Source organism: Prionailurus viverrinus, chromosome E2, assembly GCF_022837055.1.
Source record: "Prionailurus viverrinus isolate Anna chromosome E2, UM_Priviv_1.0, whole genome shotgun sequence".
Classification (NCBI taxonomy): Eukaryota; Metazoa; Chordata; class Mammalia; order Carnivora; family Felidae; genus Prionailurus; species Prionailurus viverrinus.
Window position 1 is genome coordinate 19,310,370 of NC_062575.1, and position 18,754 is coordinate 19,329,123.

At 42.2% G+C, this 18,754-nt stretch overlaps 1 protein-coding gene across 8 annotated transcripts in view; it reads right to left on the minus strand.

Annotated features, from left to right (window-relative positions):
• Positions 1-18,754, minus strand: part of DUS2 (dihydrouridine synthase 2) — a 49,495-nt gene that overhangs the window by 21,457 nt on the left and 9,284 nt on the right. For 5 of the 8 annotated variants that reach the window (XM_047834909.1, XM_047834904.1, XM_047834903.1 and 2 more), the window contains 4 exons: positions 15,615-15,757; positions 3,759-3,804; positions 1,111-1,202; positions 276-319 (listed from right to left, as the gene is read on the minus strand). In XM_047834909.1, coding sequence (XP_047690865.1) covers positions 276-319; positions 1,111-1,202; positions 3,759-3,804; positions 15,615-15,740 — 308 coding nt within the window. In that variant the 5' untranslated portion in view covers positions 15,741-15,757. Of the gene's footprint in view, positions 1-275; positions 320-1,110; positions 1,203-3,758; positions 3,805-15,614; positions 15,758-17,582; positions 17,818-18,754 lie in introns of all 8 variants that reach the window. The other 3 variants (XM_047834905.1, XM_047834906.1, XM_047834908.1) reach the window with 1 other exon arrangement.

Consider the following 18,754-nt stretch of genomic DNA (forward strand, 5'->3'; position numbering starts at 1 on the left):
TTAGGGCTCATAGTCGTAAGAATCCCTGGAAATCCATGAATAACCCCTAAAAAATAGTCACCCAAGCAGAGGTTATCTGAGATCTGGGCACAGTGGGTACATGTGAGTCCCAGGTCCGCCCTTGAATGCCACAAACAAAGAAAAAGAAAACAGACATTCTTCACCTGGAAAGAGAAGGTAGTGAGTTAAGAGTCAGGAAGGTGGTCACCTCCAAAGTCACCAGAAATAGTAAAGCTTCACAGGAGAGGCAAGGCAATCCCAAACGGAGAACTTACACAAGTCTGGCCACAGCAAGGGCTCGCTCTGCATCTGAAGTCCCCTGGGAACATAAGAGGCTGCATCAACCACCATCCCTGACACAGAAACACATGCACAAACACATCTGTGCATGCCATACGTGCGCATGCGTGCACACGCAGCCACAAATAGAATCTGCTGGCATTCTCTTAAACAGCCAGCCAGCCCACTGGACTGGGTCACTGTCGGAGGTAAAAATTGGACTTAAAAGGGCTAAAAAACGTCCTCAAAGCTGTGATTACTTTCAAACATATAAAAAAGTTAACAAAATTTTATAGTGAACATTCATATACTCACTACTTACATTCTACAATTAACATTTTGCTATATTTGCTTTATCATGTCTACCCATTATTCTTAGCATTTTTTAAAAATTTTAAACATCATTCAAAACCTATTTCTGAAAAGTCACCAAAAATGCCCAAAGTGAGAGAAGAGCACTAGGAGTCATTATAACCCTAACATAAACAAACTACTCTTGAGGAAACCTAATTTTCTTCCTATGGGAAATATATACAGACTATACAAAAACAAAGAACATGAACTAAATAACCAATTGTAGGGGGTAAAAATATTTAAGTCACGCCAAACAAATAATTCCTACAACTAAGGAAATTAAACTTGACACTGGAGGCATGTAACAGAGAACTATGGCCTGATTTCCTTAAATCGTCTCTACCAGTGTAATTGCTCATGAACAAATCTTTGAAAAACATTAAAGCAGAGTCTTAGGAAACCACAACTATGCAACAGAGCCCAGGCGTTTAAAGATGGGTGAGCCTTGGGAGGGCGCTCAGCCCTGGGATCTCATACCATCTGGAAGACAACCCTGCTCTGTTCTCTTTTGCAGGTGCGGAAGACTACTCGGTCATCAGGAGCAACAAAGTCCACTGTGCTCAGCACCTCTGCAAGAAAACACAAACACATGGGGCCACCCAATGAGGAAGCAAGTTCAACCTAGCCTATTCCCTGGAAGAAAACACAGCAAAAGTATCACTTTGAAGGGGAAAAAGGGATACTGGAAGTACACACAATTCTTAAAAGAAATCAGTGTACACATGGAGGCTTCTGAGGTGCTGATGATGGTCCCTTCCCTGACTTAGGTGATGGTTAGTTACATGGTTGATTGCTTTACAGCTATTTGTTATACTGCATGCTTGTGTTTTATGCACTATCTTGGTGTAGTGTTTACATTTCACAATTTTTAAAACACTGGAAAAAAATGTACATACAAGAAACCTTGTCTATGTTTCAGATTTGGCCCATATTTTCCCAGCTGTCATTTTGAAGTTCAATAAAGTTGCCCTTGCTTTTTGTTTGTTTGTTTGTTTGTTTTTAATGTTTACTTTTTAGAGAAAGGGAGAGAGAGACAGAGTGCAAGTAGAGGAGGGGCAGAGAGAAAAAGGGGGTTGCACAGAATCCGAAGCAGGCTCCAGGCTCTAAGCTGTCAGTTAAGAGCCCAATGCAGGGCTCGAACTCCACAAACCGTGAGATCATGACCTGAGCCAAAGTCAGACACTTAACCGACTGAGCCACCTAGGCGCCCCTTAGTTGTTCTTACTTAATTATTTATCATGTGCTAAGTACTATGAGTGGAGATTTATTCAATTACAGTCAACTCTCATTATGTGGACTTATGTACTTGCAGATTTGCCGGCTTGCTAAAATGTATCTATAACCCCAAAATCAATATGTAGAACTACCAAAAAATATTCGGTCACCTGATGCATGTCTTCCCAGCTGAGATCAAACAAGGCAATACTCTACCTTCTTGTTTCAGCTGTCATTCTGTAAATAAATGTCCTTATGGTGGTATATTTAATGCCACATTTATGTGCCTTTTGTTGCTCCCACCGTTTAAAATGGTCCCAAGCACAGTGCTGAAGTGCTATCTAGTGTTCCTAAGCACAAGAAGGATGTGAAGTGCCTTCTGGAGAAAATGCATATCAAACAACATTTGTTCTAACATGAAGTTGTAGTGCTGCTGGCTGTGAGTTCAATGCTGGAGTAGAAACACACGTAAAACAAGGTTATGTATCGATCTGTTGGTGAAAATGTTGTGACCAGAGGCTCGCAGGAATCTAATCCTGTATTTCCCTTAAGAACAATGGTTCAGTATTTGCTAGTTTGGGTTTCAAAGCAACTTTATAGAACATAACTATTGCAAATAACAAGAATTTCATATGCTCCTTCAAAATAGAGCTCTACGGTAGGTACTACCATTATTAGCTTTCAAAGATGACTGCCACATGAAAGAGATCCAACGTAGCAGATGAGAGAATACGCCTACCTTGTGCATTTATTTTAAGAAATAAATGAGATCTTTAATACACGTCAAGCACTTCCACAAATGGAACCAGTTATTATCACCCCAGCACTAAACAGATTAGAAGGTTAAAAATGTAGGATAGAGGTGGTGACACGTTGGGAGCGGTAATTGAAAAGAATTCCCACAGTACAGGCTCATGACTGGCAGTAGGAAGACTGGGAGAAGAACCACAAAAACTCAGCGTGTTTATACTATAGCTTTATTATAACAGCAAAATACTGGAAACCCCTGTTAAAGCACGGATGAAATCAATTCTGATATAGTTATCTGTAGGTATTAACATGGGAAAATGTCCTAGCAAAAAAGTAAGAGGCAAAATATGCACAGCCTGATCCTAAGAAAGGGTGTAGATATAAACATGTTCTATTTTTATATACACGCTTTACTAAATGTATAAAAAATATACATTATTCCTCTCTGTGATTACTTCTTCAAATAGGAGATTATGGGGGATTTTCATTTTCTAGGTTATACAGGTCTATAATAATAAATTTTTCATAACAAAAAAACTATAAATCTAAAACAATTAAAGACAAAATTGAGTCATAACTTCTGGCAAACTGATATTAAGGTTTCACAAACGTGCGTACATTTCGAAAACCTCAAACAATACCACAGTTCTAATCAAAACAGAATCAGCCTCATCAATAAAGCACCAGCAAAACCACAATTTAGCACAACCACTTCTATCTGCAAAGTACTTACATGTACCTTATCTTATTTGATTCTCACTCTAACCCTATGATTTAAGTAAAGCAGGGATTTTGATTTCAATTTTACAGCTGAAGAAATGGAGGCAGAGAGGTCATATGACTTGCCCAAAGTCACACAGCTATCGGGTGGCAGAGCCAGGAACAATGCTGAAGCCATCCCAAGCCCAAGGCTTTTCTATGTCAATTTTTATGCCAGCAAGCTTGTGATGGAAGGTTATATCAGCCTGTTCCACATCTGGCTCTTTGTCACAGTCTCTGGAGAGTAGTGACTCTTTTCAAGGGAGCACATGATCCACAAAATTACACAGCCAGACAAGGAGCACACTGGAAGGACACCGTCACCGCAGGCAAGGGCAGTGGTAGTGCTGCATGGCCCTGACCAGGCACATGCACAATCCTGGGACCAGAACTGCACTCACCATTAACAACTCTCTTGCACTGAAGCATCTTGAGATCAATCAGCTCCTGCAGAGGAATCAGAGGGCATTTGTCAGTGCTGGTCATGTAGGTAATGGGTACAGGGGAGGGACCTTCATCACAAACCTAATGGGGGTCACTTGGCCTGTCACCCTACTACTAACAACAAATTATGGCTTTGGGGAAATGTAGTGCTGACCTCCTCACCTAAACATGGCAAGCAGGAGCCTGAGTGAGCTACCCTCAATCAGCTGCTCTTCCCAGGGCCCTTGGAGATGCTGGGGGCCTAGAAAGGGTGAGCCACTCAGGGAGCCAAAGACAAGACAACAGCCCAGATTATGGACACCTAGACACTCTCCTCACCTACTAATCTCAGCTCCAGTCGATCCCCTCAAAGAACCTTGCACCTCATCCTTATACAAACAGCAGACAATGAAGGGCTCCCAGGAAATATCCAAATGACAGAAGCAGGACCAGTGAATAAAAGTAGAGGGAGAAGATTTGAGTCTAAAACTCCTGTCCAACATGGGTCATACTGTGTGGAAACAAAAGGGGTGAGCTCTTTAGCTCTGGACATATTCAAACAGACTCAGGAAAGAAAGGACAAAGAGGTTTCTTCAAAATCAGTATCATGAAAATGAATGACAAGCTCATGTCTCCTGAAGGATTGAGATTCTCTGCCTCTTGGTAGGAGACAACTGTTTTGCTTTGTTCAGCGATCATTTCAACAAATGTGTAAAATAAATCACAAGAGCCAGGCACCTGTCACACTTCCCAGAAACTTATGCCCAGGGGTTCTGGGGGTTCAGAAAAATACAGGAAGGAACTCTGTCCCCTGGTCCTCCTCCCCATACTGACTACCCATGAGCCTCAGCAACTCTAGCCAGGTAGGCACAATAGCCTTTGCTCCCTCAGGGGAGCATGTAGGGCTAAAGTGGCCAAAGGGCACCTACAGCATCCGTGGGGCTCCCCCTAGCATACTCATCATCAAGGTTAGTACACACTGTTGGTGTTCCTGTGGCTCCCCACTCCATGTTGCAGTCAGGTCAACAAGTATCTAATGTCCACCAGGCCTGGCCAAACAAATCACCATTACCAAACAGTTATGGATAAACAGACGCCATTTAAGCCCCAAGAATCAATGTGGTGTCTCAAGGGATGGACAGAGCCCAACCAGACCCCTATAGCCAGTGATCTCAGTTGCAGGAGCAAGCAAAAACGCAAGGGGACAAGTGGGCGGCACTGAGTGGCCTGTACTCATAAAAAGAAGTTCTGCAAGGGCGCCTGGGTGGCTCAGTCTGTTGAGTGTCCGACATTAGCTCAGGTTATGACCTCACGGTTTGTGAGTTTGAGCCCCGCATTGGGCTCTCTACTGTCAACATGGAGCCCACTTTGGATCCTCTGCCCATCTCTCTCTCTCTGCCCCTCCCCCACTCGTATTCTCTCTCTGTCTCTGTCTCTCTCTGTCTCTCTCTCTCTCAAAAAATAAATAAAACATGGGGCGCCTGGGTGGCGCAGTCGGTTAAGTGTCCGACTTCAGCCAGGTCACGATCTCGCGGTCCGTGAGTTCGAGCCCCGCGTCAGGCTCTTGGGCTGATGGCTCAGAGCCTGGAGCCTGTTTCCGATTCTGTGTCTCCCTCTCTCTCTGCCCCTCCCCGTTCATGCTCTGTCTCTCTCTCTGTCCCAAAAATAAACGTTGAAAAAAAAAAATTAAAAAAAAAAAATTAAATAAATAAATAAATAAATAAATAAAACATTAAAAAGAAGCAGCAGCAGCAGCAGCTCTGCAGCCAGGCTGGGCTTTGGCTGGAGAGGAGCTGGGTAAAGCAAGGATGGCCCGTGCTGGGGCCCCACCCTGCCAGCAATAACTTGTCCTCCCCAGGATTCCCAAACCACCCTCTGCCGAGTCCACCTTTACCACTTCTTCATATGCCAGTTATAGATACACCTGTCATATCTTTACCATTAGACTGTGAACCCCCCGAGGAGGATCCTGTGTCCACACAAGAGTAGGCTTTGAGGACCCAGGCCAGGTAGCCTGAGCCCCAAGAGGAGGAGTTAAGGCAAAATGGTCCTTGAGATGTCTTACTTTCTTTTCCGTCGCCCCACCATACCAAAAGAGCTTTTGGGGCCTGGGTACTATCTCATTCATCTTCAAATCACCAACATCCAGCACATTGCAAGTTCTCGCTTAACATCTGCTGAAACCTCAAGACCTTACACAGATCTTACACAAGATCTTACACAAAACCTTTCTCAACTGCTTAAGTGGAGAAATTCATTTAAGTTGTCACCAATAAAACCACAAGTGTGTCCGCTTACTCACATACCCTCAACACCACTGTTCATTTTAGTTAGTTCTATGCGTAGAAAATGGAACCTCATAGTTTTGTTTTGTTTTTCACTGTATTTCCTTAACTAGTGAAAACAAACATTGTTTTTCCAAGTGGGACAGTTTATCATCTGTGAATCTTTGTAGAAAACTGCCTTTTACATCTATACAAGTTGCAGGAAAAAGTCTATTCTTTGTCAAATTGGATATTGAGTTTTTCTGTCTCTATTATCACAAAAATTTTCCTATATCACTACCACTCCTCAATTTTTTTTTTACCTACACCCCATTTTTTTTCTATTTTTAATTGACATAGTTGACATCATTTTTTTTTTTTAAGATTTTATTTTTTAGTAATCTCTACACCCAACATGGGGCTTGAACTCACAACCCTGAGATCACCAGTTGTATGTTCTCCCTGCTCAACCAGCCAGGCACCTCAGCTGACATATAATATTACTTTCAGGTCTATAACATAGTGATTCAACAATTCTATATGTTATGAAATGCTGACTACAAGAAGTGTAGTTAGCATGTGTCACTACACAAAGTTATTACAATATTATTAACTCTCTTCCCTATGCTGTACTTCTCTTTTTGTTTTTTCCTTTTAGGGAACTATGCTATACTTTTCAACCCTGTAACTTTATAACAAGAAGTCTGTACCTCTTAATCCCCTTTACCTATTTCACACATCCCCCCTACCTCCTCTCCTCTGGCAACTACCAGTTTGTTCTCTGTATTTATGAGTTTGTTTCTCTTTTCTCTGTTGCTTTTTGTTTATTTGCTTTGTTTTTTAGAGTCCACACGCAGTGAGATCACACAGTATTTTTCTTTCTCTGTCTGACTTATTTCACTTAGTATAATACTCTCTAGCTCCATCCATGTCGTCACAAACCTCAATTTCTATCAGACATAACATTCTATTTTTATAGAAGAGACCACCCTAACTTTGCCATGAACAGTGCCTTCTCATTGCTAAATATATCTCTATCGTATGGTTAAGAATATAATTTTAATTGTTTTTTTCTTTTTAAAACTAATTTAGCTTTTTAATTTATCTGAAAATTAAGGCCATTTATAAGTCGCTTTTTCCTCACATGGCTATCCAATGTTCTGAACATTTAATTTAATTTGATTTAATTTAATTTAATTTAATTTTAATTTTAATTTTTTTTAAATTTTTTTTTTAACATTTATTTATTTTTGAGACAGAGAGAGACAGAGCATGAACAGGGGAGGGGCAGAGAGAGAGGGAGACACAGAATCTGAAACAGGCTCCAGGCTCTGAGCTGTCAGCACAGAGCCCGACGCAGGGCTCGAACTCACGGACCGTGAGATCATGACCTGAGCCGAAGTCGGACGCTTAACCGACCGAGCCACCCAGGTGCCCCAATTTTAATTTTTTTAAAGTAGGCTTCACACCCAACATGGGGCTTGAACTCACAACACTGAGATCAGGAGTCAAGTGCTCTTCCAATTGAGCTAGCCAGAAGCCCCACAACACTTAATTTAAAAAAAAAATTTTTTTTAACATTTATTTATTATTGAGAGACAGAGAAGAGACAGAGCATGAGCCTGGGAGGGGTAGAGAGAGAAGGAGACACAGAATCCGAAGCAGGCACCAGGCTCTGAGCTATTAGCACAGAGTCCGACATGGGGCTTGAACTCACAAACCGCAAGATCATGACCTGAGCTGAAGTTGGACACTTAACTGACTGAGCCACCCAGGTACCTGATCACAACATTTATTTTTAAAATGCCTTATCAGGTGGGAATGCAAGCTGGTGCAGCCACAATGGAAAACAGTATGGAGGTTCCTCAAAAAACTAAAAATAGAACTACCCTACAACCCAGCAATTGCACTACTAGGCATTTATCCAAGGGATACAGGAGTGCTGTTTCGAAGGGACACATGCACCCCAATGTTTATAACAGCACTATCCACAATAGCCAAAGTATGGAAAGAGCCCAAATGTCCATCGATGGATGAATGGATTAAGAAGATGTGGTGTATATACATACAATGGAGTATTACTCGACAATCAAAAAGATTGCCATTTGCAACTACGTGGATAGAACTGGAGTGTATTATGCTAAGTGAAATCAGTCAGTCAGAGAAAGACAAAAATCACATGACTTCACTCACATGAGGACTTTAAGAGACAAAACAGATGAACATAAGGGAAGGGAAACAAAAATAATATAAAAACAGGGAGGGGGCCAAACATAAGAGACTCAAATATGGAGAACAAACTGAGGGTTACGGGAGGGGTTATGGGAGGGGAGATGGGCTAAATGCGAAAGGGGCACTAAGGAATCTACTCCTGAAATCATTGTTGCACTATATGCTAACTAATTTGGATGTAAATTTAAAAAAATAAAAAATTAAATTTAAAAGAAAGTTAGCATACTAAAAAAATAAAAATAAAATAAAATAAAATAAAATAAAATAAAATAAAATGCCTTATCAGGGGCATCTGAGAGGCTCAGTCAGTTAAGCACCTGACTCTTGATTTTGGCTCAGGTCATGATCTCACAGTTCGTGAGATTGAGCCCCACGTCAGGCTCCATGCTGACAGCAGGGAACCTGCTTGAAAATTTCTCTTTCTCTCTCTCTCTTGCCCCCACCCCTGTTCACACATACTCTCTCTCTCAAAATAAATGAAATGAAATGAGATGAGATGAGATGAGATGAGATGAGATGAAATGAAATGAAATGAAATGAAATGAAATGAAATAAAATAAAATAAAATAAAATAAAATAAAATAAAATAAAATAAAATGCCCTATTATTCATGTATGGGCTTATTCTTCTTTGTCTGTCACATGTTATGCTCCTGTGTCTAAAATATGCTCTGCACCTTCATCTCCTCCATTCTACTGGGCTTGCTTTCTGTCTGAGCTGGTCATAAAGTTTATCACCAGTGTGTCTCTTGGGGCACCTGGGTGGCTCAGTCAATTGAATGTCCATCTTGATCTTGGCTCAGGTTGTGATCCCATGGTTCCTGGGATCATGCCCAAAGTCAGGCTCTATGCTGATGGTGTGGAGACTGCTTGGGACTCTCTCTCTCCTTCTCTTTCTGCACCTCCCCTAATCAGATGCATGCACACGAGCTCTCACTCTCTATCTCTCTCTCAAAATAAATAATAAACTTAAAAAAAAATCCAAATGTCAATCAATTGATGAACGGATAACCGAATTGTGGTGGACAAATACAATCATTAGTCAGCCACTAAAAGGAATGAAGCACTGATACATGCGATGACATGGATGAACCTTAAGAACATTATGCTACAGGAAAGAAACCAGGCATAAAAGACCACATATGGTATGATTCCATCTATATGAAATGTTTAAAACAGGCAAATCCATAGAGACAGAAAGTAGAATAGTTTCCAGACATTGGGAGAGACGGAAACTGGGGAGGGATTGCTAACGGATAAGAGATCTCTTTCTGTTTTTTGGTTAAGGTTTCTTTTTGGTGTGATGAAAATGTTCAACAATTGATTGTAGTGATGGATGCACAATTCTGTACATATACATATCTGCATACAACCATATCTCAATAAAGATGTTAAAAAATGCTTAGAGGAACAAAGTTGGGTCAACTGACAAAATTAGAACATGGAAGGTAGATTTTAAAAAAGTATTGTATCAATGTTAAACTTGCTGAAGATGATGCCTATGTCATAATAGTACAGAAAAAAAGACTTTATTTTTAGAAAAAATATATACATTATATATAATATATATACATTAGATACAGCACAATTTATAAAACAAATCAAGCAAAAATGTTGACCATAGGTCAATCTGGGCAAAAGGTATATGATGCTGTCTATTCCTGCAACTTTCCTATAATTTTCCCTTTTTTTTAATTTTTTTAAAAAATATTTTCTATTTTTGAGAGAGAGAGACAAGCGCGAGTCAGGGAGGGGCAGAAAGAGAGGGAGACACAGAATCTGAAGCAGGCTCCAGGCTCTGAGCTGTCAGCACAGAGCCCAACATGGGGCTCAAACCCACAAACCGTGAGATCATGACCTGAGCTGAAGTTGGACGATTAACTGACTGAGCCACTCAGGAGTCCCTAATTTTTTCCCTTTTTAAAAATTTTATTTTTTAAATCCTTTTTATTTTTTTTTAAGTTTATTTATTTACTTTGAGAGAGAGAGAGAGAGAGAGAGAGAGAGAGAGAGAGAGAGAGAGAGAAGAAAGCAGGTGGGGGAGGGGCAAAGACAGGGGGAGAGAGAGAATCCCAAGCAGGCTCCTGACACCTGTTTTAAGTTTTAAAAAAGTATCTATTCTGGGCAGAGGACTTGAATGAAAATTTCTCCACGGGTTCCTGGGTGACTCAGTCAATTAAGCAACAGACTCTTGGTTTTGGCTCAGGTCATGATCTCACCATTTATGAGTTCGAGCCCACGTCAGGCTCTGCACTACTGGTCTGGAGCCTGCTTAAGATTCTCTCTCTCTCTCTCTCTCTCTCTCTCTCTCTCTCATTCTGTATCAAAACAAATAAACTTAGAAAGAAAAACTTCTCCAAAGGTGATACACCAATGACCAACAAGCACATGAAAACATACTCCACATCACTCATCATCAGAGAAATACAAATTAACACCACAATGAACTATCACTTTTCACCCATTAGGATGGCTACTATTTAAAATAAAAATAAAAATAAAAATAAAAAAGAAGAAGAAAGAAAAGAAAAGAAAAGAAAAGAAAAGAAAAGAAAAGAAAACAGACCAAAGGGGCCCAAGGGATAGCTCAGTTGGTTAAGTATCTGACTCTTGATTTCGGCTCACGTCATGATCTCACCATTTGTGAGATCGAGCCCCCCATCAGGCTCTGCGCTGACATTGTGGAGCCTGCTTGGGATCCTCTCTCTCTCCTTCTCTCTCACCCCTCCCCTGTGCGCGCTCTCTCTCTCTCCCAAAATAATAAATAAACTTTAAAAAATAAAAATATAAAAGTAAAAATAAATTTAAAAAAAAGAAAAGAACAAATGTTAGCAAGGATGGGCAGAAATTGTGCACTGTTGGTGGAACTGCAAGATGGTGCCACTGCTAGGGAAAACAGTACAGTTTCCTCAAAAAATTAAAAATAGAACTACCACCTGATCTAGCAATCCCACTTCTGGCTATATATATCCCAGAATTGAAAGCAAGATCTCAAAGATTTGCATACCTACGTTCACAGCAGCACTATTCAAAATAACCAAGAGGCGGAAGCATCCAAATGCCCATCAACAAAATGTGGCATATACATACAATGGGATATTATTCAGCCTAAAAATAGAAGGAAATCCTGTCACATCCTACAACATGGATGAACCTTGAGGAAGTTATCCTAAGTAAAGTAAGCCAGTCACAAAAAGACAAAAATCGCATGCTTCTACTTACAGGAGGTAGCTAAAGTAGTCAAATTCATAGAAACAGAAAACAGAATAGTGGTTACCAGGAGCTGGAGAGATGAGGTAAGGGGGATTCGTTTTATGGGTATAGAGTTTCAGTTGTACAAGATGAAAAGGTTCTAGAGATCTGTTTCACAACTTAACCCTACTGAACTGCACACTCAAAAAAATGGTTAAGATGATAAATTTAATGTTATGTTTTTTTTAACACAATAAAAAAAAATTTTTAAGTACCCATTCTGGCCATCGGGGCCTCTTAAGAACACTGCCTCGTCCCTTAATCTTCCTTATTAAAAGTTTTAAATCTAACAGGTAGGTGTCCTCTCACAGTCTGGGCAACTAGAGACCCCTTGTTTTTATAAAAAGGAATAGATACAGGCCATTTGAGGAACTCCTAGAAAACCCCTATCAATGTGGCAGACCTTAGCAGGGATTCAGACTACTCCTCCCTTGACTTTGGCTAAGCTACTTCATCCTTCCTTCACCTCCAGCTGCTGAAGGCTCTGGAGGGCTTTTAAGGAGGTGCCTGCATGCCTGGTATGCCCTAGATCCTATACTCTGGTTCTGTGAAGTGGGTGGGGTGGTTTAACTAATCCACAGATGGGCCACCTCATGTGAACCCAGGAAGATCATCCTGCAGAGAAATGCCAGCCTGCACAGACAGCCTGCAGAGAAATGCCAGATCCACCAGGGGGCACCAGGCACCATACTACGCCACACCACGCCACATCCAGTACTCAGCCTAGTCCCTAGCCACCTACCCATGCCAAGCAAGGGTCTCTAGCCAGCTTGCTTCTGCACTCCATAGGGTATAGGCCTGGATGGAAGGCCTAGATGTCCTCTTCCAGAGGCCTCTCTGTTTGTTCATAAGCCATATTGACTCTCCCAGAGTAAGCGTCTATCAAACATGCCAAGGGGGCATCACAATCAACAAAACAAGTTAAGTTCTCTGGGATTTGGTCTTTTGATACCTGTTCCTCAGGCTCTGAGACCACGAGTCCTCACAATCCCTCACAGTCCATGAGTCCTCACAGTCCTTCCCTCCTCCCAATCCCTTTCTAAATCCAAGAGGTTTTTCTGGAGGGCAGGAGGGTGCAGCCCAGGACAGGCTATACCTAACCCATGGCTGACCACTTGGGGGCCTGAGTGTGGGCTCAAAGGATGAGTGACAAGATTAATAATGCTCAGTGCACTACCACATTTCCCTGGGACTGGCCCCTGGACACAGGTTCCTCCCTGCCCTAGGCACATTCTAGCAGCCTGCCCTCAGCACATTCTGGCAGCCTGGAAGGCTTATGGATGCCCAGCTCTCATTTCTTGGACCTCCTTGCCTTTATTTCAACAAACTACTTAGAAGTCGGGTCCTAAGCCTGTGATCCTGAACACGGGAACCTCCTTTTCTGACTCCCACATTTGGACAACACATACTCCCTCCCTCCCATTTCACCTCGCTAGCACTCTAGATGGCTCTGCCCCTGCTGTGCTATAGACACTGGCATGCCAATCCCCAGCCATGGGCATCCCCCTGCCAAGCTTTGCAGATCTCCTTCCCATAAAGTTAAAAATCAGTATGACTATACACACCTAGCTGCTAGGCAAACACCCAGACCATTCTCCACAGGAACAAGACCAAAATGCCCTCACTTTCTTTCCTCAGTCCCCACCCTGCTCCCGCCACCCTCACTGCCAAGATGTGGGACTGGCTTCCCACATCTTGTAAAACAAGTCTCTCAGGAAAAAACCCTTGGCTTTCCTGCCTTCTAGGGTCCTACCACTCTTCTCCTTGCCCTATCTTGGAGCTAAGCCCCACTACCTCATCTAGAATCTATCCCTCCAAGACCAGGCCCTACCTATTCCCCACTGATCTGCCGAATCTTCAGGTCCCTCCTCACTGCTAAGTGCTTCCTCTTATGTTGCAAACATGCAAGTCACCTGAACACAATTCCCTTCAGGGGTGCCTGGGTGGATCAGGAGTTAAGCGTCCCATTCTTGATTTGGGCTCAGGTCATAATCAAGCCCCATGTGGGGCTTGATGTGGGATCCCACACTGGGCATGGAGCCTGCTTAAGATTTTCTCTCCCCCCCACCCATAAAAAAAACAGGGCAGGGGGTGCGCCTGGGTGGCTCAGTTGGTTAAGCGTCCGACTTTGGCTCAGGTCATGATCTTGTGGTCTGTGAGTTCAAGCCCCGTGTCAGGCTCTGTGCTGACAGCTCAGAGCCTGGAGCCTGCTTCAGAATCTGTGTCTCCCTCTCTCACTGTCCCTCCCCCCATTCATTCTCAATCTCTCTCTCTCTCTCTCTCTCTCTCTCAAAAATAATTAAAAAAAAAAAAAAAAGATTTTCTCTCTCCCTCTGCCCCTCCCCCACTTGCATGCTAGCTCGAGCTCTCTCAAAAAGAAACAAAAAACAAAAAATACCCAATTCCCTTCATCCAGCTTCCTTTGCCTCCACTACCTAAATGTACTCTTTTCCTCCCCTCACCTCCTGAATTCCTAAGGGGTAGTGAGCAGCTCTGCTTCTACTTCCCCATTTGCTGCTCACTCCACAATCCATTGCCCTGTCAGATGTATCTCGGTGCACTTTGGATTTTCAAATCAAACATATTTTTGGTCTTTTTGCAATTGGACTTCTATGCATCATCTGTCACACCTGACAAACTTGACTTTTGCCTTCCCTGACACACATTCTTCTTAATTTGCCTATTTCTCTCACTCTTTTACTTTACTTTCTTTTCTTTTTTTTAAATTTTAAGTAGGTTCCATGCCCAACATGGGGCTCGAACTCACAACCCTAAGATCAAGAGTTATATGCTGTACTGACTGAGCCAGCCAGGCTCCCCGCTCTTACTTTTCTATCATAAATTACTAGCCCGTCCCACCCACACACAACATCCAATACATTAGGGTGTACTCTTTCCAAATCCCCTCTTAAGCCCTTCCTTCTCTCTATACCAGTGGCTTTCTTTTCAATGAAAATTTTTTTTATTTTGAGATAATTAGAGGCTCACATGCAGTTGTAAGAGTGTGAGCTCCTATGTACTGTTTGCCCAACTTACCCAATGGTAATATCTTACAAAAGTACAGTATAATGTCACAACCAGCATACTGACATTGATACAGTTGAGACACAGAACAGCTCCATCCCCACCGGGATTCCTTGTGTTGCCCTTTTGTAGCCACAGTCCCCATCCCACCACCAGGGGGACAAAAATATCAGAAGCATTTGAGCAGCTTCTTCTTCAACTTCTCACACATACTAGGGGGACATATCAGGACTGGGGCCTGGAGGGAAGCTCTCCAGATAATTCTGTTAGATATCCAGCTGAGAAACACTGCTCACACCTCCACACTATCCAATATCAGCTACTCCTACAATGCTGTTTTTCCCAGAAAATGCTTTTTATTTATTTTTTAAAATGTACGTATTTTGAGAGAGAGAAAGAGAGAGTGCACATAAGTGGGGGAGGGGCAGAGAGAGAGGAAGAGAAAGAGAGAGAGGGGGAGAGACAGAGAATCCCAAGCAGGCTCAGCACAGAGCCTGATGTGAGGCTCAAACCCACAAACTGGGAGATTTTGACCTGACTCCAAAAATAGGAGTCAGACACTTAACTGACTGAGCCACCCAGGCGCCCCTAGAAAATACTTTTTAAACCTTGGTCTGAAGTCATACTATTCTCCAGAGCAGCCAGGACATACACAACCTACCAGTTACTGCCACCAGAAAACCCTACAGCTCCCAAAACCAACCCCATACAGCTTCCTTCTCTTCCTAACCTTGAGTTCATTCATTCATGCACTGAATGTATATTAATTCCTACAGGGGCCAGGGCTGTGACCTGACACAACACTCATCTATCCACCTGGCCCAAGCGTTCCACAATGCCTCCTTGCTGCCCAGGCTCCTGGCCCTCAACAGGGCTTAGAGAACTCCTAAGTGTCATACATGTTTATCTCCCACTGCCTTCAGCAAGCACCTGTGATGTGAGTACCCATTCTGCCTCCCACCAACTCCTGATTACTCCCAACTACAGAGAAGGAGGCTGCACTGGTGAGGAAAAAAAAAAAAAGAAAAAAAAAAGCCCTCCAGGAAAATCAGGAGCCCCTTACCTCACAGTACACAATATCTGCTCCATAGTCCAGGGCCAGCAGCCGCATTGGGAGAGTGCCTACCCGAACCATAGGGGCTAAGATGAGTTTGTTGTGGTAGCACAGCGACAGGCTGTGTTCAATCATTCCTCCTCTGATACTGCCTGCAGAAAGGGAAAACAAGAGTCAGAAATCCAAACAAAGAAATATCTCCTGAGGCGCGTGGGTGGCTCAGTCTGTTAAGCATCCTACCTACTCTTGATTTTGGTTCAGGTCATGATTTCTTGGTTCATGAGCTTGGGCCCAGCGTTGGGCTCTGTGCTGACAGTGAGGAGCCTGCGTGGGGTCTCTCTCTCTCCCTCTCTCTCTCTCTCTCAAAAATAAATAAACATTAAAAAAAAAAAGGGAAAAAAAAATCTCTTCTGTTACCCAGGGCAGGCTTTTCCTCTTCTTTCCAACACACAGGACTTTGTTTTCCTTTTTTCTGATCACAAAAATAATGCTTCCTTATTTATTCATCTAAAGAATATTCATTGGGGCGCCTGGGTGGCTCAATCGGTTAAGCCTCTGACTTCAGCTCAGGTCACGATCTCATGGTTCATGAGTTTGAGCCCCACATTGGGTTCTGTAGCACAGGGCCTGCTTCAAATCCTGTCTCCCTCTCTCTGCCCCTCCCCCATTCACTCTCTCTCTCAAAAATAAAAATAAACATTAAATAAATAAATAAATAAATAAATAAATAAATAAATAAAATTTATTAAGTGCCTAGTCTTGCCAGTCACTGTCCTAGTCTGATACATCAGAGAATGAAACACAAAAATTGCTGCTCTGGTAGAGCTTTCAATCTAGCAGGGGAACAAAGGCAGAAAACAATACATAACAAACTATATAGTATGTTGGAAAAGTGGTAATGCTACAGATTAAAAAAGCAGGGAGAAAGGAAATTGAAAACACTGGGGATGTGACTGACACATAATGCTGTATCAGTTCAAGGTGTACAACAAAGTGATTTGATATACATATATACTACAAAATGATTACCACAATAAGTTACGTCCATCACCTCACACACTAATAATTTTTTTCTTGTGATGAGAACTTTTAACATCTATTCTTAACAACTTTCAAATACACAAAATTATCAACTATAGTCGCTATGTTACACATTACACCCCTAGAACGTATTTATCCTCTCACTGGAAGTTCATACCTTTTGACCACCTTTACCCATTTACCCCACACCCCCAGCAGGAAAAATGTAAATAGTTGGTATATCAATGGTATATTTTATATGAAAATATTTACATTAAAATATGAAAATATTGGGGCGCCTGGGTGGCGCAGTCGGTTAAGCGTCCGACTTCAGCCAGGACACGATCTCGCGGTCCGGGAGTTCGAGCCCCGCGTCGGGCTCTGGGCTGATGGCTCAGAGCCTGGAGCCTGTTTCCAATTCTGTGTCTCCCTCTCTCTCTGCCCCTCCCCCATTCATGCTCTGTCTCTCTCTGTCCCAAAAATAAATAAACGTTGAAAAAAAATTTTTTTTAATAAAATATGAAAATATTTATATTAAAATATAAAATTTTAAATAGGTAAACCAGGGCACCTGGGTGGCTCAGTTGGTTTAGCGCCCAACTCTTGATTTCGGCTCAGGTCATGTTCTCATGGTTCATGAGATGAAGCCCCAAGTCAGGCTCTGTGCTGACTACACAGAGTGTGCTTGGGATTTTGTCTCTCCCTGTCTCTCTACTCCTCCCCCACTTATGCTCTTACTCTTGCTCTCTCTCTCTCTCTCTCTCTCTCTCTCTTAAAATAAATAAATAAATAAACAAACAAACCAAAAAAGCTCAAAATAAAATAAATAGGGAAAACAAGATAGACTTCAATGGGAAGATAACATTTGAGCTAAGATATGAGTTAGCCAAGTTGATATCTAGTAGAAGAATACACAGAAGAAACAGCCAGTGCAAAGGCCCTCGGGCAGGAGCTTGCCTGGTATGTTAGAAGAACATCAAGGAGACCAACATGGTTGGGACACAGAGAGGAGAAGAGAAACTAATGTTTCTCATTACACGATGTTTCTCAGATACACGATGTCACAGCAGTAAACAGGTAGGGTCAGATCCCATATGGCCTTTGTTAGCTCTTCATGAAATAGAAGTCAGCAAAGGGTTTCAAGTAGAGGAGTAGCATGACTGAACATGTTTTCTCATGATCACGGTGATTGCTATAAAAAGAGCAGTCTGTTAGGGGCCAGAGTAAACACAGGGAGACCAGGTACAAGGCTCTTTAGTAACCAACACAAGAGATGAGATAATGATCGCTCAGGCCAGGTGGTGAGAAGTGGTCATATGCCAAAAATACTTTGAAGGTAGAGCCAACAGGAATAAAAAGAAGAAAATCAAAATCCCATATCCCAGAGAGAACTGTTCATATTAATTTATTTATTTATTGTAAGCAAATATGGACCCCTCCAAAAAGTCATAAAGCTGGCTAATCAATGCTGTGTTCTGCTCCATTACTAATACTGTCTCCATTTTCTTTTTACTATTCAGCCCATTCTGGTTGGCCCCCACCTCCACTGTTCTATCAAAACTGCTCTAATTAAAGTCACCAATTACCTGGAAGTTAAGCAATCAACCAGACACTTACTTATGACATGGTTGAAACTCCCCTCTTCCTTGATCTCTCTCCTCCCTGGGCTTCTCTGACCCCACACTTTCCTGGTTTTTCTCCCACCAGTCTGCCCTGCTTTTCAGTCTTCTTTGCTGGTTTCACTTCCTCTACTTACCTGTTGAGGTTCTTCCTTAGTCTTGAGTCCTCTTTCCTTCTAATTCCACACATCCTCCCTTGAAAGTTTATTTACTCCCATGGCTAAAAATGTTGATAAAATGCTGGTGATCTCATACCAACTGCTCAAAACACGTCCCTACCCGGCTATCTTAAGGGCATCTCATACCAAACATGCACAAAACAAGATCCTGATCTGCCCTCCTAAGCCACCTCCTCTGTCTTCATTAATTCATTCAACAGAAATTTATCGAGCCCCTCTGATATGCCAAGCACTGGCTGGCACTAGAAATAAAATGATGAGGAGAAGGAGGTACAGTAGAAGAGAGGGTTATAGAAAGGGAACTTAGAAATACGTGTGAAATTATAATCAT